At 40.3% G+C, this 17681-nt stretch overlaps 1 protein-coding gene across 2 annotated transcripts in view; it reads right to left on the bottom strand.

Moving 5' to 3' along the window:
• ABR (ABR activator of RhoGEF and GTPase) overlaps positions 1-17681 on the bottom strand; it is a 1041787-nt gene that overhangs the window by 851856 nt on the left and 172250 nt on the right. The window contains exon 1 of one of the 2 annotated variants that reach the window (XM_053706128.1): positions 9336-9570. The exons of the other annotated variant lie outside the window; for it this stretch is intronic. Coding sequence (XP_053562103.1) covers positions 9336-9396 — 61 coding nt within the window. The 5' untranslated portion in view covers positions 9397-9570. Of the gene's footprint in view, positions 1-9335; positions 9571-17681 lie in introns of those variants that run through there. 2 annotated transcript variants of the gene reach the window in all.

Genomic DNA, 17681 nt, shown 5'->3' on the forward strand with positions numbered 1-17681 from the left:
CATTTACTATACTTACTGATCATAAGAACCTTCTGTATCTCCAAACAGCCAAACGACTAAATTCCAGGCAAGCACGCTGGTCCTTATTCTTCTCTCGGTTTCACTATAATTTGTCTTACATACCTGGTTCAAAAAATATTAAAGCAGACGCACTTTCCAGACAATTTCAAGATACCCCAGTTCCTGAGTCTGGTACCATTCTCCAACCTCATGAAGTCATTGCCCAGTTAACAACTTCTTGGTTACAAGAATTACAGTCCGCTCAAGAGCGTCTTCCTTTGTCCTGTAAACCTCCCAATGGTTTACTCTTTGTTCCTGAACGCCTTCGTTCCAAGATTTTATTTTGGGCTCATGATAGTCCCCTTTCTGGACATCCTGGCATCAGTATTACCACTCGAAACCTCAAACAACATGTCTGGTGGCCTACACTCTCTCAAGATGTGAAGGATTACGTCTCAGTATGCACACAATGTGCCATGAACAAAACTCCACGCCAACTTCCTTCAGGATTACTCCAACCATTGCCTATACCTCACCAGCCTTGGACTCATGTATCCATGGACTTTATTACCGATCTTCCCTTGTCCACTGGGAACAATACTATCTGGGTGGTGGTCGACAGGTTCACTAAGACGGCTCATTTTGTACCCTTGCCAGGATTACCATCTGCCAAAAGACTCTCTGAACTTTTTATTCTACATATTGTAAGAATCCATGGATTTCCTCTTGATATTGTTTCAGATAGAGGGGTACAATTCGTTTCTCGATTTTGGAGGTCACTTTGTAAACATTTTGGTACTACTATATCTCTCTCTACTTCTCACCACCCACAATCGAATGGTCAGACTGAAAGAGTAAACCAGTGTCTTGAAACATATCTTAGACATTATGTGGATCATTATCATTCTAACTGGACTTCTTACCTTCCTTTGGCTGAATTGGCCCATAATGCCCGATACAATTCCTCCCTTCAGACTTCTCCTTTTCATGCAGCTTACGGATATCAGCCTAGGACGTTCCCTTTGCATACTTCCTCCACAGTGAATCCTGCTTCTGATCTTACAGCCCGAAGATTAACTCGACATTGGCAGAAGATACATCGTATTCTTTCTGTAACTTCTAGACGTTACAAGTTCTTTTCGGATCTTCGACGGAAAAAGGCTCCCAAATATCGCCCTGGTGATAAAGTTTGGATTTCCTCTCGATTTCTTCGCCTGAAACAACCTTCTAACAAATTGGGACCACGATATGTGGGTCCTTTCCGAATACTGGGTCAGGTATGTTCCACTGCTTATCGGGTAGCTTTACCCAAGTCTCTCAAAGTCCATCCGGTATTCCATGTTTCTCTTTTAAAACCTGTGATGATTAACAGGTATTCTAAGCCTTTTTCTAAACCTCCACCGTTATTGGTGCATGGACATCCTGAGTTTGAGATCAGCCATATTCTAGATTCCAAATTGCGGGGCAAGAAATTGTATTATCTCATTCATTGGAAGGGTTATCCAGTCACGGAACGTTCTTGGGAACCTGCTCATCAAGTAAATGCTCCAATATTGGTCAAGACCTTCCACAAGACTCATCCTGATAGACCTGGTCCTGTCCCCCGGAGGGGCCCTTGAGGAGGGGGTGCTGTCATGAGCGCTTCCGTTCATCGCCGTGTCGCCGCGGCTCCCGGAACTCCTCTGTGTCTCTGACGTCATGTTGCTTAGCAACATGACGCTTTCTCTCACACCCCTCTGATGACGGTTACGCTCCTGCCCTTTAAATCTCGGCGGGAGATCTGAATCTGGGCCCGTTTGTTTGTTTCCCTGGATTGTGAGTACCATATCAGTTTTATTCTTCTGTGTACCGACTTCTGCCTGCCTGACCAAGCCTCTTGCCTAATCCCTACTTGCTGATATTTGGACATTGACTTCTGCCTGCCTGACCTTGCCTGTAGCTATTACCCTTTTGCTGACACTTGGATGCCGACTTCTGCTTGCCTGACCCTGTCTTTTGCCTATACCTTTTGCTGATATTTGGATGCCGACTTCTGCCTGCCTGACCTTGCTTTGGCCTTTACCTTTAAACCTATTCTTTGTTAAACAAGACCTGCTTAAAGGGACATTTTACTTTTACAAGCTGCAAAAGAGAACTTTGCCTTTCTGTTTGTTATACACCTGCTTAAAAGGGACATTTACTTTTACAAGCTGCAAAAGAGAACTTTGCCTTTCTGTTTGTTATACACCTGCTTAAAAGGGACATTTACTTTTACAAGCTGCAAAAGAGAACTTTGCCTTTCTGTTTGTTATAAACCTGCTTAAAGGGACATTATACTTTTACAAGCTGCAAAAGAGAACTTTGCCTTTCTGTTTGTTATACACCTGCTTAAAAGGGACATTTACTTTTACAAGCTGCAAAAGAGAACTTTGCCTTTCTGTTTGTTATAAACCTGCTTAAAGGGACATTATACTTTTACAAGCTGCAAAAGAGAACTTTTCCTTTGTTTTACAAGCCTGCTAAAGAGGACCTTTTTCAGAAGCTTCAAAGTAAGAGCATTTCCTTTTTGTTCTTTGTACTACTTAAAGGGACGTTTTATCCTTTGTGGCTTTCCTGCATTCTGGAACAATATTCATTTTTGTTATCTTCTAATCTGCTTCCTGAGTGGGTCACGTCCTGGATATTTCTCAGTGTGCTAGCGTGTGCTTTCAATTCACGCTAGCAGTTGGGTTACATCCCGGATTGATTCCAGAGCGGCTGACAATATGAAAGAGTCAGCACCCCTACTATATATGGAAGTCAGCACCCCTTCTATATATGAAAGAGTCAGCACCCCTACTATATATGAAAGAGCCAGCTCCCCTACTATATATGGAAGAGTTAGCACCCCTACTATATGTGAAAGAGTCAGCACCCCTACTATATATGGAAGTCAGCACCCCTACTATATATGAAAGAGTCAGCACCCCTACTATATATGGAGGAGTCAGCACCCCTACTATATATGAAAGTCAGCACCCCTACTATATATGGAAGAGTCAGCACCCCTACTATATATGGAGGAGTCAGCACCCCTACTATATATGAAAGTCAGCACCCCTACTATATATGGAAGAGTCAGCACCCCTACTATATATGGAAGAGTCAGCACCCCTACTATATATGAAAGAGTCAGCACCCCTACTATATATGGAAGTCAGCACCCCTTCTATATATAAAAGAGTCAGCACCCCTACTATATATGAAAGAGTCAGCACCCCTACTATATATGAAAGAGTCAGCACCCCTACTATATATGAAAGAGTCAGCTCCCCTACTATATATGGAAGAGTCAGCACCCCTACTATATATGGAAGTCAGCACCCCTACTATATATGGAAGAGTCAGCACCCCTACTATATATGGAAGTCAGCACCCCTACTATATATGGAAGTCAGCACCCCTACTATATATGAAAGAGTCAGCACCCCTACTATATATGAAAGTCAGCACCCCTACTATATATATGGAAGAGTCAGCACCCCTACTATATATGGAAGAGTCAGCACCCCTACTATATATGGAAGAGTCAGCACCCCTACTATATATGAAAGTCAGCACCCCTACTATATATATGGAAGAGTCAGCACCCCTACTATATATGGAAGAGTCAGCACCCCTACTATATATGGAAGAGTCAGCACCCCTACTATATATGAAAGAGTCAGCACCCCTACTATATATGAAAGAGTCAGCACCCCTACTATATATGGAAGTCAGCACCCCTTCTATATATAAAAGTCAGCACCCCTACTATATATGAAAGAGTCAGCACCCCTACTATATATGAAAGAGTCAGCTCCCCTACTATATATGGAAGAGTCAGCACCCCTACTATATATGGAAGAGTCAGCACCCCTACTATATATGAAAGAGTCAGCTCCCCTACTATATATGGAAGTCAGCACCCCTACTATATATGGAAGAGTCAGCACCCCTCCTGCGTCCCTGTGTCACATCGAGCTGATAGGTGATTGTCATAACAATGGCAAATACTTCCCAGTATCCATCCTATTTGAAGTTCCTTCAACAGTTTGACAGTGGTAAAATAAAATAAATTGTCACGCCTTCCTAAAATTCGATTTTTTTTTATGCTGATTGGCCATTGTATTTTTTTTCTTCTTGCAACCTGCAGCTGGACAGCAGCTGAAGTATAACTGTTCACGGAGTACTTAATTAATTAACATTAAGAAATGTTGAGGTAAAATATCCTAATTTTTTATAGTTCATGGGATATTTTCTTGTCAGTTTATTACAGTTATACTGTATCACTTTCAAGTGATTTAGCATATAAGTGTTATGTCCCTTAAAAAAACAAGGTTACAAAATAACCGCTTTGCTTTTACCTTCATTAAAAAAACAGCAAGTATTTAATACACTGCAGATAAACACCAAGCACAAACAGCTCTCAGGCTTGTGGCACACAACAAAAAATATCTCTGTAATGTGCATAAGCATTTTATCAAATGGAAACATTAACAAATTTCAATTGATTATCACAGATTTCAACTGTAAGTGCCGCTACTACTTAGTGTTAATTTCAAATATTGATTATGATTTTTCTTTTACGGAGTACAGCCGTAGTTATGATGTGTTCTGCAGTGTTAAGTGAGATAATGTGTTAGCACAGACAGTGCCTGTAATCCAATAACCCAGTCGCAGTTGGTAGAATTTACACCAGAGAATCACAATCACTTGTTTCAGTTCTACCATAAACAAATGAATTATTCTGGGTCATGTAGATAGGATTCAATGCTATTACTAAATAGTTATTCCTATATAAAGAAATATGAGATTTTTATTTTTAAGCCTCACACCATATACCTAATTGACTGAAGAGTATATAATATACATGACGCTCAGAGCTCACTAATTTACTGCCGCTACGCCTGTAGAGCAATTATTTAAATTAATTATCCATTGATACAATTAAGTTTATTACTCATAATGCACAATACAAGTCCTTCTATTTACCCTTTACACCCACACAGGTCTCTCTCACCTCTGCTATCCCCCTCCCCCATCAAAGGAAAATATGTATGCGTGAATTACCGCATCATTTGTTGCGTACATCTTATACTGAGAAACAAAAAAAATATCTATGCACTACACAGCTTTGTTGTTTTTCAAAGAAAAATTATAAAAAGAGTTGCTCCTCCTTATTACTAGATTCAATATACAATACAAAGCTTGTGCTATCTAAAAAAAATATAATGAATAAATCTAACCAAGAAAGTGGGTAATCCCAAATAAGGGCTCCCAAAAGTCTAGAGACACAGAACTTCAGCTTACATTTAAAGAACAGTAAACAAAAGAAAAATAAAGTGTCTCAAAACACCAAATATATTTATTGCCAAAATATCAAAACATCAATGAAATAACACAGTAAAAATCCTAAAAAGTCCTTAAAGCAACCCCTCACTAGAGGAGTAGTAGCCAGCTACTTGTAGGATCAAAAAGGCATCCAACAGAGACTATCGTCAGGGCATCCCCTAACTCCACCAGTCTCCAGGTTTGTGCAGATAAACCGATGTTATGGCAAGGTTCCGTAATAGCAAATCACCCAGCGGGATTAGATCAGTGGGGGGTGCCCACTACACTAAACAGCTTTGTTGGGGGGGTTTTAACAGATATCCCCCCTGTGCTGAATAAAACACCTTTTTCTAAGGCTTGAGGAGTCTTGTCACGACACCAACATAATTGTGTGAGTCAGTGAGTAATATAGCTAATACACTGAAATAATATTAAAGCGTCAGAGGTAATACACAAACACCAAAGACCTCCTAATCTGATCCCAAAGATTAGAATAACATTTTAGGGAGCACTTACATGGAAGGCTAAAGGGTAAAATATACATAAGTATACATAACTTTATTTTGTACAATTAAAAATAAAAGTAGATAAAAACATATATATTGGTATCACAATAGGTCTACATAAAAATGTATATTCTTATATATAAATAAAAAAATAGAGAAAGGGAACAAATATAAAAAATAAAAATAGAAAAACAACAAAAATAACGATGGTAATGTACTAATGATATCTCCTTAGTTGTGTCCAAAAAGTGTACTAGTGTTCATATAGAAGTACAAGATATAGCCACTGTATATATAAATCAGAGAAGAAAAAGGTGTGCAATAGTGATATTATCAGATCTCCTGTTACAAGTGTAGGTTCCTAATAATAACTATGAATATAGTGCAAACCGCTAGGTAAAAAATATCCTTAAACAACAAAATGAGGCTTACCAAATTAAAATAGATTTCAGATATACTAGAAAAACTGAGCAGGGCCAACAGTCAATGTGATTTGGCCCTTACCAGAGCATTTATCGAGATTAGTCAAAGGGCTGAGACCGCAATCGGGAAGGAGACTACAGGCTGTGTTGTTATGTCCGTTTAACAAACAAGATTTCTTGAAAATAATTTTGTTAAAGTTGGACAAAGCAACCTACTTAAAGTCTTACAGCAACAAGGACCATGAGGAACTCTGTTGTAACTATAAGAGACTATACGTAGGCAACGTGCTAAATAGGATTATAAAAGGAAAATCTACTTTATTTTGTGTTAGATTTTGAGGGAAGTCTAATACCTGGTGAAAGGTCCTTGCTGGGGATATGGACAGTTACACAGGGGGTATCATTTATGGGATTCTGTTGTGTGAAACGGGTTGCATTTTGGAGGCTTTGTAGAAGGGTCTCAGTGTTTCACCACAGTGGTTTCAGCAGTGCTGAGGTGGTTAGGGCTAATTGCTGTATGAGGATTTCACAGCTGATATTTAATGCAGTATGGGAGATCACATTTATAATTACTAGAGGCTGGGGCAGTGCAGTAAAGGTCTATTGAAGTTGTGGGTGGTGCGGCTATTATTAAAGTAACAGTGTTAATGCAGTGTGACAGTTCATGTATGTTTGCTTTTTCCACAGGAGTTTTGAACCAGTTTGCACCTCATTTGATTAATTTAATGCAGGTCCAGATGTAATGAATGACGTGGGCACAATGGAAAATCTACAGATAGTGATGTCACAGCAAAACGCCTTTTTTTGTGCTTCTCACTGAAACTAATAGAAATTGTGATTTCTTGCAACCCATCACTCTACAGGGGCTTGGTTAAATTGTTTTCAACAGGATTTGCCTTCTTCTAAGTCACAATTATTTGCAACAGATTTACCAGTGCTTAGGAGTCCGGCCATAAATGATTGCAATAGGACTGACATCTTGGCTTATGCTGCTGGCATATTACAAATATGATAACAATAACATGTTCACCATTGTAAAAAAAAAAAAAAAACAAGTTTAAGTAGCTGAAATATTCTACAATTTCTGTTTAAGTACTGCTAGTTAGCATCAGTAAATATGTAAGACGGCCCCCATTTGGATTTTATCTGTTGTCATATGACAAGAAGCATTTCAGTTACATGGAGGAAGTGTGCTACAGCTGATGCAGTCAACTCCAAAAAAAATCTTCTGAGTGGATGACAGCATCAAAGAGATGTTAAAGAAAATCCATCAGACAGTTTAGAAGTGTGAAAGACAAGCTTCATTACAGCCATAAAATGATTATAAATGTGTTGTTTAGAAATAACATACTAAACAAGGTCATACTGTAAATTCTCTCTCTACATATAGAAGAGGCAGCAAAAAGCATCCAAACCGTTTGCTGAAGATAATCATGTTGCAGAAGATTAATTTATTCTGCATTCTACTTCCTAAATAGCTGTAAACTTTAGTTTTAAATTATGTATGTTATCAAAAAGCTTCTTATATTATAGGCAACAAAGTGCTCACTATATATAACGTAATACTTTCTCAATGCCAGAAATACCTGCAGAGAAATAAAAGTCCACCTTAAAGCCGGGTGGATCCAGATGATATAAGCAACCCTGTTTTTCATTGGAAAATAACCTTCCATACTGTGCTGGGTGTACAGTAGGAAACATTATATTATGCGTTCGACTGAAAAATATGCATATCCATACTGTATCCATCCAAAACTGTAATTACAAATCAACCTCTCTTCTTCTAACCCACAAGTATACGCTTCAAATCCTTGAAATCACACATCTTACTTGGTTTGTCTATATATTCATATATTACACAATAAGTGGAAAATATAGTCGTCGTCCACACACACACACCGTTTTTACATGAGAATTTTTATTGTTCTTAAATATTTTCATATGTAATGAGTCACAGAGGACCTTCACCATCAATCACATCACGGGCACAATAATGTACAGGATGTATCTGTTTTTATGCCAGCAGTGCACGTAATACAAATTAGTATAGCAGACACACACATACATAACAGTGACAGAGTGCACATAAAGCACATTGCATCTTGTGTTCTATGCAACCAAATCTTCTGAAAGACAAGAAGATTAAATATACAATAACTGCCATATCCAGACAGAGCAAACAGCTGATCAGCCCCATGTCAGACTAATGGGACCAGCAATGCCAACTCCAGCTGAGGGAGCAGAGTACACCAGATGTAATCACATAGGGGAAAGTAAGATGCCGGAAGCATTTCTGAAGCTAAACAAAGTCCTGGACCCATTCTATATTAACCATAACAAGCTAGTGTATACATGTAGAGAGCACACACTTGTATGTATAAACACACACACTACATAATCACCTATACACACCTGAATTTCTAAATACGGAATCTACTATATGACAGCCAAGTGCTGTATTGCAGTACTGCAGTATCATTTCAATAGATCCAAAACCCTGTTTTTCTGATCCGATTGACAAAATCCCATATAAACTGCTTACAAGATTCACAGTAACATACTATTAAGAAACCTGAAGACTAAAATAAATAAAGCCTGCATGCCTGCTAATAAGGTCCATTCAGATGTTCGCTAGCATAGATTCTGTTATGGTCTGATTTGGTCTTACACTGTCCACAGGTGTGATATTCATTACATTGTTACACTCATTTTGGCTCAAACAAACCCATTTTTCCCATTATAGTTTAAATTCCACATTTATGTAAGCAGATTCTAAAGCTTTGCAGTTACATATATAAACTATGTAAATCTGAACTAAAAGACACATTACAAATTATACTCTTAAAGTGTGATATGATATGATAGACAGCTATAGGGTAGGTAAATAGGTAGATAGATAACTAGATAGATAACAGAGAACAGACAGACATTGGTACTAGTGTAACCTGCTGACCAATTACTACATATATAGTCCTTAGATATACATATACATACAGAATTCTATAAACTATAGTATTATATATCCCCCACCCTGAGCAGACTTATAAGCCCATGGTTAAATGAAGATAACACTTACTGCTGTAGAGAGTATCAATCCAAGAGAGTCGGGGCATGCCTTGGTGGCTGACGGGCTCCATGGTGTCTGAGGTATGGCTTACAATTGGTCCTTTAGATCGCCACCTGCATCTCCACAAACACTACTGACCCTGTGGGAGTTGTATTAAACCGGGACTGCAGCTGCCTGACAAAGTAAGCATTTCATCTGAGACGGGAAGCAAAGATAAAGCTTGAGCTTGCAAAACATACAGGGAGGAGAGGAGGCTTGCAGGGGACAGGCCAAGCTTTTGGGTTGCAAAGATAATGAGCACACGAGCTAGCACAAGAGGGAGGGGAGGAGGCAAAGAGAGCAAAGAAAAGAGAATCCCAGCTTCCAGAATGCTAAGCAGATCCAAGCTCATGCATAAACAGTGCTGCTGGCTTAGACAGGATGGAGGGAGAATTCTGCTGCTTTGTGCCCCTCATGTTGTCTGTGTGTGTTTACAGTGACTGAGGAAGGAGGGGGGTGATGGGTTAGGTGAAAAAAGGAGAAGGGGAGCGGGGGCTGGGATGAGGGAAGCTGTATGCTTGTACTGACAGATGGGTGGATGGTTTCCCCTTGGATGCAGATAGTAATTAGTTGTGTCCTCGACACAGAGGCTGTGGCACCTGCTGGGGACCCAAGCATCATAGTCATGATTACAGTGGCTCCTCCCCAAAAGCTGCTACCCCAAGTCTAAAAGCTGAGCAAGACAACATCAGCTTTAGTATATGTGTACACAGCAATCCAGTGCAGACACTGCAAACCTGTTTGCTAAAACCAACCCTATCTCACAGCATCACTGGGGAAAACTTTAAATTCTATTAGGTAATATAAATAAAGAAGGCTGCAGGGCATTTATATGCAAGATACTGTAGCCCCTCTGGCACCCTAAGGGTTAATATGATTGTATCACCATGGCAGCAATGCAGAAGTCATGGGGAAGCCCAACTCACAAATAAGGCTCATTTGTGAGCTGCTACACGCAAAGAGTGCTCATGAATGAGTTAACCCATTCATTCAATAATTAGATAATCAATTCAGTCCTGACATATATCTTCCATGCATCTCTACCCCATCCAGTGTTCCCTTCTCTGGTTTGAAAAGTCAGGATAAAAATAATAATAATAATATTAATAATAAAAAAAACAGTGAGCATACATCTAGGGCGTTGCAGTACAAAATAAAAAGCCAGATAATGATAAAACACAAATAAGTGTTAAGAGATAACACTAACAGCATTTATTTGCAAAACAATGATATGACTGTTTCAGCTGATCTGCATCATGTCCTGTGATATAACCAAGTATCTCAGAATCAGGGGGAACATGCAAGTGTCATACCAAACCTTAACAAGAGACACAATGTGTCTAATGTAGCATATTAAAGGGATAGGAAAGTCAAAAACTTCCATGATACAGATAGAGCATGACATTTTAAGATACTTTGAAGTTCACTTCCATTTACAAATGTGCTGCATTTACTTGTTATCACTTGTTGAAAATGAATATGCACATATCATACACGAGTGGGAGCTGCTGCTGATTGGTGCCTGAACACATTTGTCTCTTGTGATTGGCTAACTAGATGTGTTCAGCTAGCTGTCAGTATTGTAATGCAATTCCTTCAGCAAATGATAACAAGATAATTAATCAAATTTGATAATAGAAGTAAATTGGAAAGTTGTTTAACATTTATGTTCTATCCAAATCATGAAAGAAAATGTTGGGGATTCCTGTTCCTTTAAACTATTTTTTTTTTTAGATATTTTAAATAAGAATAATGTGGACTAGATTACAAGTGGAGCTTCTCTGCTAGGATATTCATCGTTGCACTAGTCAGGTTGCGGTGGGAATGTATTACAAGTTGAATCCAACTTGCGCAAAAAGTCGAAATTCAAAACTCACGTTCATGTTCAAGCATTCCACCAGAGAAGTCAATGGAGAAAAAAGTTGGAAAAAAACTAACACCCCCCTCTCTCACGCAAACGCCATCACATATTATCAATAGCGCTAACTAGACATGAAATTATGAATATTTCATTTTCCAATGTTCTTTACGTAACGGAATATGTTCTATTTTATACATATTTCTACATAAATCTGTTTTTTAAAACAAATATATATATATATATATATATATATATATATACACATGTATACCTATATATACACATGATTATATATAGGTATAGATATATACATATATATATATAGGAATATCTATTTAAAAATACTTAAAACATATTCTGCTATGTGCAGAACATTAGAATGTGAAATATTTACAGTAAATACAAATGTTATTAAATATGACTATTGCATAAATATGTTTTTGCATGTTTTCAACTACTTACGGGAAAATGTTCCAATGCATTTATGTCTATATATGTATACATATATATTAATCTGTATATATATGTCTGTAAGTACATATATACACATCTAAATACATTAATACATATGTATACACACACACACATATATGATAAATTTCTTTCTCCTACGGTGTATCCGGTCCATGGCTTCATCCTTACTTGTGGGATATTCTCAATCCCTACAGGAAGTGGCAAAGAGAGCACACAGCAGAGCTGTCCATATAGCTCCCCTCAGGCTCCGCCCCCCCAGTCATTCGACCGATGGTTAGGAAAAAAAGGAGAACCATAGGGTGCAGTGGTGACTGTAGTTTACAAAAAATAAATTTAAACCTGACCAAAATGCCAGGGCGGGCCGTGGACCGGATACACCGTAGGAGAAAGAAATTTATCAGGTAAACATAAATTCTGTTTTCTCCTACATTGGTGTATCCGGTCCACGGCTTCATCCTTACTTGTGGGAACCAATACCAAAGCTTTAGGACACGGATGAAGGGAGGGAACAAGTCAGGTAACCTAAACGGAAGGCACCACTGCTTGCCAAACCTTTCTCCCAAAAATAGCCTCCGAAGAAGCAAAAGTATCGAATTTGTAAAATTTGGCAAACGTATGCACAGAAGACCAAGTCGCTGCCTTACAAATCTGTTCAACAGAAGCCTCATTCTTGAAATCCCATGTGGAAGCCACAGCTCTAGTAGAGTGAGCTGTAATTCGTTCAGGAGGTTGCCTTCCAGCAGCCTCAAAAGCCAACCGGATGATGCTTTTCAGCCACATCAAGATTGTGTAACAGACGTTCCTTGTTAGAAACTGGATTAGGACACAGAGAAGGAACAACTATTTCCTGGTTGATATTCTTATTGGAAACCACTTTTGGAAGAAAACCAGGTTTGGTACGTAAAACGACCTTATCTGTATGAAACACCAGATAGGGTGAATTACACTGCAAAGCAGACAATTCAGAAACTCTTCTAGCAGAAGAAATAGCTACTAAAAACAAAACTTTCCAAGATAGTAACTTAATATCTATGGAATGTAGAGGATCAAACGGAACCCCTTGAAGAACTGAAAGTACTAAATTTAGACTCCACGGAGGAGCCACAGGTCTGTAGACAGGCTTCATTCTGACTAAAGCCTGTACAAACGCCTGAATATCTGGCATGGCTGCCAGACGCTTGTGTAACAAAACAGACAGAGCAGATATCTGTCCCTTTAAAGAACTAGCTGACAGACCTTTCTCCAATCCTTCTTGGAGAAAAGATAGTATCCTTGGAATCCTAATCTTACTCCATGAGTAACCCTTGGATTCGCACCAGCAAAGATATTTCCGCCATATCTTATGGTAAATTTTCCTGGTGACAGGCTTTCTAGCCTGGATCAGAGTATCTATAACTGATTCAGAAAACCCACGCTTAGCTAGAATCAAGCGTTCAATCTCCAAGCAGTCAGTTGCAGAGAAACTAGGTTTGGATGTTCGAATGGACCTTGAATTAGAAGGTCCTGCCTCAAAGGCAGCTTCCATGGTGGAACCGATGACATATTCACCAGGTCTGCATACCAAGTCCTGCGTGGCCACGCAGGAGCTATCAGAATTACCGAAGCCTTCACCGGTTTGATCCTGGCTAGTAGCCGGGGGAGAAGGGGAAACGGTGGAAAGACATAAGCTAGATTGAACGACCAAGGCGCTACTAAGGCATCTACCAATGTCGCCTTGGGATCCCTGGACCTGGACCCGTAACGTGTAACTTTGGAGTTCTGACGTAACGCCATCAGATCCAGATCTGGAATGCCCCATAGCTGGGTCAGCTGAGCAAAAACCTCCGGGTGGAGTTCCCACTCCCCCGGATGGAAAGTCTGACGACTCAGATAATCCACTTCCCAGTTGTCCACTCCTGGGATGTGAATTGCTGATAGATGGCAGGAGTGATCCTCTGCCCATTTGATGATCTTGGATACCTCCCTCATCGCCAGGGAACTCGTTGTTCCCCCCTGATGATTGATGTACGCTACAGTCGTCATGTTTTCCGACTGAAATCTGATGAATTTGGCCTCCGCTAGTTGAGGCCATGCCTGGAGCGCATTGAATATCGCTCTCAATTCCAAAATGTTTATCGGGAGAAGAGATTCTTCCCGAGACCATAGACCCTGAGCCTTCAGGGACTTCCAGACCACGCCCCAGCCTAAGAGGCTGTAGTCGGTCGTGACAATGATCCACTCCGGTCTTCGGAAACTCATTCCCTGAGACAGGTGATCCTGAGACAACCACCAGAGGAATGAGTCTCTGGTTTGCTGGTCCATCTGAATCTGGGGAGACAAATCTGCATAATCCCCATTCCATTGTTTGAGCATGCACAGTTGCAATGGTCTTAAATGAATTCGAGCAAAAGGAACCACGTCCATTGCCGCAACCATTAGTCCTATTACCTCCATGCACTGAGCTATGGAGGGTTGAGGAATGGATTGAAGAACTCGACAAGTGTTCAAAAGTTTTAATTTCCTGACCTCTGTCAGAAAGATTTTCATTTCTACCAAGTCTATTATTGTTCCCAGGAAGGGAACCCTTGTGAACGGGGACAGAGAACTTTTTTCTATGTTCACCTTCCACCCGTGAGACCTTAGAAAGGCTAGAACAATGTCCGTATGAGCCCTTGCTTTGTGAAAGGACGACGCCTGTATTAAAATGTCGTCTAGGTAAGGTGCTACTGCAATGCCCCTTGGCCTTAGCACCGCTAGAAGGGACCCTAGCACCTTTGTGAAAATTCTGGGAGCAGTGGCCAATCCGAAGGGAAGAGCCACGAACTGGTAATGCTTGCCCAGAAAGGCGAACCTCAGAAACTGATGGTGATCTTTGTGGATAGGAATATGCAGGTACGCATCCTTTAAGGTAGTCATATATTGACCCTCCTGGATCATTGTTAAAATTGTCCGAATGGTTTCCATTTTGAATGATGGAACTTGTTTAGGATCTTTAAATCCAGAATTGGCCTGAAAGTTCCTTCCTTTTTGGGAACTACAAACAGGTTTGAGTAAAATCCCAGTCCTTGTTCTGCTGTTGGAATTGGGTTTATCACTCCCATTTTTAAAAGGTCTTCTACGCAATGTAAGAATGCCTGTCTCTTTATCTGGTCTAAAGATAAGCGAGACATGTGGAACCTTCCCCTTGGAGGAAGGTCCTTGAATTCTAGAAGATACCCCTGAGAGACAATTTCTAGTGCCCATGGGTCCGGAACATCTCTTGCCCAGGCCTGAGCAAAGAGAGAAAGTCTGCCCCCTACTAGATCCGGTCCCGGATCGGGGGCTACCCCTTCATGCTGTCTTGGTAGCAGCAGCAGGCTTTTTGGCCTATTTACCCTTGTTCCAGCCTTGCAATGGTTTCCATGCTGGTTTGGGCTGGGGTGCGTTACCCTCTTGCCTAGTGGCTGTAGAGGTAGAAGCCGGTCCGTTCCTGAAATTGCGAAAAGGAACGAAAATTAGACTTATTTTTAGCTTTGAAAGGTCTATCCTGTGGAAGGGCATGGCCCTTTCCCCCAGTGATATCTGAAATAATTTCTTTCAACTCTGGCCCAAATAGGGTCTTACCCTTGAAAGGAATATTAAGCAATTTTGTTTTGGACGACACATCCGCCGACCACGATTTTAGCCAAAGCGCCCTGCGCGCCACTATTGCAAAACCAGAATTTTTCGCCGCTAATTTAGCTAACTGAAAAGCGGCATCTGTAATGAAAGAATTAGCCAACTTCAGGGCGTGAATTCTATCCATGACTTCATCATAAGAAGTCTCCTTCTGGAGCGAGTTTTCTAATTCCTCAAACCAAAAAGCAGCTGCATTGGTTACAGGAATAATGCAAGAAATTGGTTGAAGAAGAAAACCTTGTTGAACAAAAATTTTCTTAAGTAAACCTTCTAATTTTTTATCCATAGGATCTTTGAAAGCGCAACTGTCTTCTATTGGTATAGTTGTGCGCTTAGCTAGCGTTGAAACTGCCCCCTCTACCTTAGGGACCGTCTGCCACGCGTCCCTTCTGGGGTCAACAATGGGGAACATTTTCTTAAATATAGGTGGGGGAACAAAAGGTACACCTGGCTTCTCCCACTCCTTATTCACTATATCCGCCACCCTCTTAGGTATCGGAAACGCATCAGTGTGTACTGGGACCTCTAAGAATTTATCCATTTTACACAATTTTTCTGGGACCACCAAGGGGTCACAATCATCAAGAGTAGCTAAGACCTCCTTAAGTAGAGCACGGAGGTGTTCAAGCTTAAATTTAAATGCTATGGTATCAGGCTCTGCCTGCTGAGAAATTTTTCCTGTGTCAGAAATTTCTCCCTCAGACAGGCCCTCCCTCACCGCCAAGTCAGATTGATGTGAGGGCACTACAGATAAATTATCCTCTGCGTCTGCTTGCTCATTTTCTGTATTTAAAACTGAGCAATCACGCTTCCTAGGAAAAGCTGGCAGTTTGGATAAAAATGCTGCGAGAGAATTATCCATTACTGCTGCTAACTGTTGCATAGTAATAGCAATTGGCGCGCTATATGTACTGGGCATCGCTTGCGCGGGCATAGCTGGTGTTGACACAGAAGGAGAGGATAGTGAGCTATCCTCACTACCTTCAGCTAAAGAATCATCTTGGGCTATATCTTTAAACGTGATTGTACGGTCCTTAAGCTGTTTGGACGCTATGGCACACTTCACACATAAATTTAATGGGGGAACCACCTTGGCCTTTGAACATACAGAACATAGGTTATCTGAAGGGTCAGACATGTTTGACAGACTTAAACAGATCTTTAATGCAATAAAAATTATTTTTGACAAAAACGTAACTGTGTCTTTAAATAATAAAAGTGCACACTTTATTACTAAAACATCAAAAAAAACATAATTTATGCTTACCTGATAAATTCCTTTCTTCTGTTGTGTGATCAGTCCACGGGTCATCATTACTTCTGGGATATAACTCCTCCCCAACAGGAAATGCAAGAGGATTCACCCAGCAGAGCTGCATATAGCTCCTCCCCTCTACGTCAGTCCCAGTCATTCGACCAAGAATCAACGAGAAAGGAGTAACCAAGGGTGAAGTGGTGACTGAAGTATAATTTAAAAGATATTTACCTGCCTTAAAACAGGGCGGGCCGTGGACTGATCACACAACAGAAGAAAGGAATTTATCAGGTAAGCATAAATTATGTTTTCTTCTGTTATGTGTGATCAGTCCACGGGTCATCATTACTTCTGGGATACCAATACCAAAGCAAAAGTACACGGATGACGGGAGGGATAGGCAGGCTCATTATACAGAAGGAACCACTGCCTGAAGAACCTTTCTCCCAAAAATAGCCTCCGAAGAAGCAAAAGTGTCAAATTTGTAAAATTTGGAAAAAGTATGAAGCGAAGACCAAGTTGCAGCCTTGCAAATCTGTTCAACAGAGGCCTCATTCTTAAAGGCCCAAGTGGAAGCCACAGCTCTAGTGGAGTGAGCTGTAATTCTTTCAGGAGGCTGCTGTCCAGCAGTCTCATAGGCTAAACGTATTATGCTACGAAGCCAAAAGGAGAGAGAGGTAGCAGAAGCTTTTTGACCTCTCCTCTGTCCAGAATAAACGACAAACAGGGAAGAAGTTTGGCGAAAATCTTTAGTTGCCTGCAAGTAGAACTTGAGGGCACGAACTACATCCAGATTGTGTAGAAGACGTTCCTTCTTTGAAGAAGGATTTGGACACAAGGATGGAACAACAATCTCTTGATTGATATTCCTGTTAGTGACTACCTTAGGTAAGAACCCAGGTTTAGTACGCAGAACTACCTTGTCTGAGTGAAAAATCAGATAAGGAGAATCACAATGTAAGGCTGATAACTCAGAGACTCTTCGAGCCGAGGAAATAGCCATTAAAAACAGAACTTTCCAAGATAACAATTTTATATCAATGGAATGAAGGGGTTCAAACGGAACACCCTGTAAAACGTTAAGAACTAA

This window comes from Bombina bombina, chromosome 3, assembly GCF_027579735.1.
Source record: "Bombina bombina isolate aBomBom1 chromosome 3, aBomBom1.pri, whole genome shotgun sequence".
Classification (NCBI taxonomy): Eukaryota; Metazoa; Chordata; class Amphibia; order Anura; family Bombinatoridae; genus Bombina; species Bombina bombina.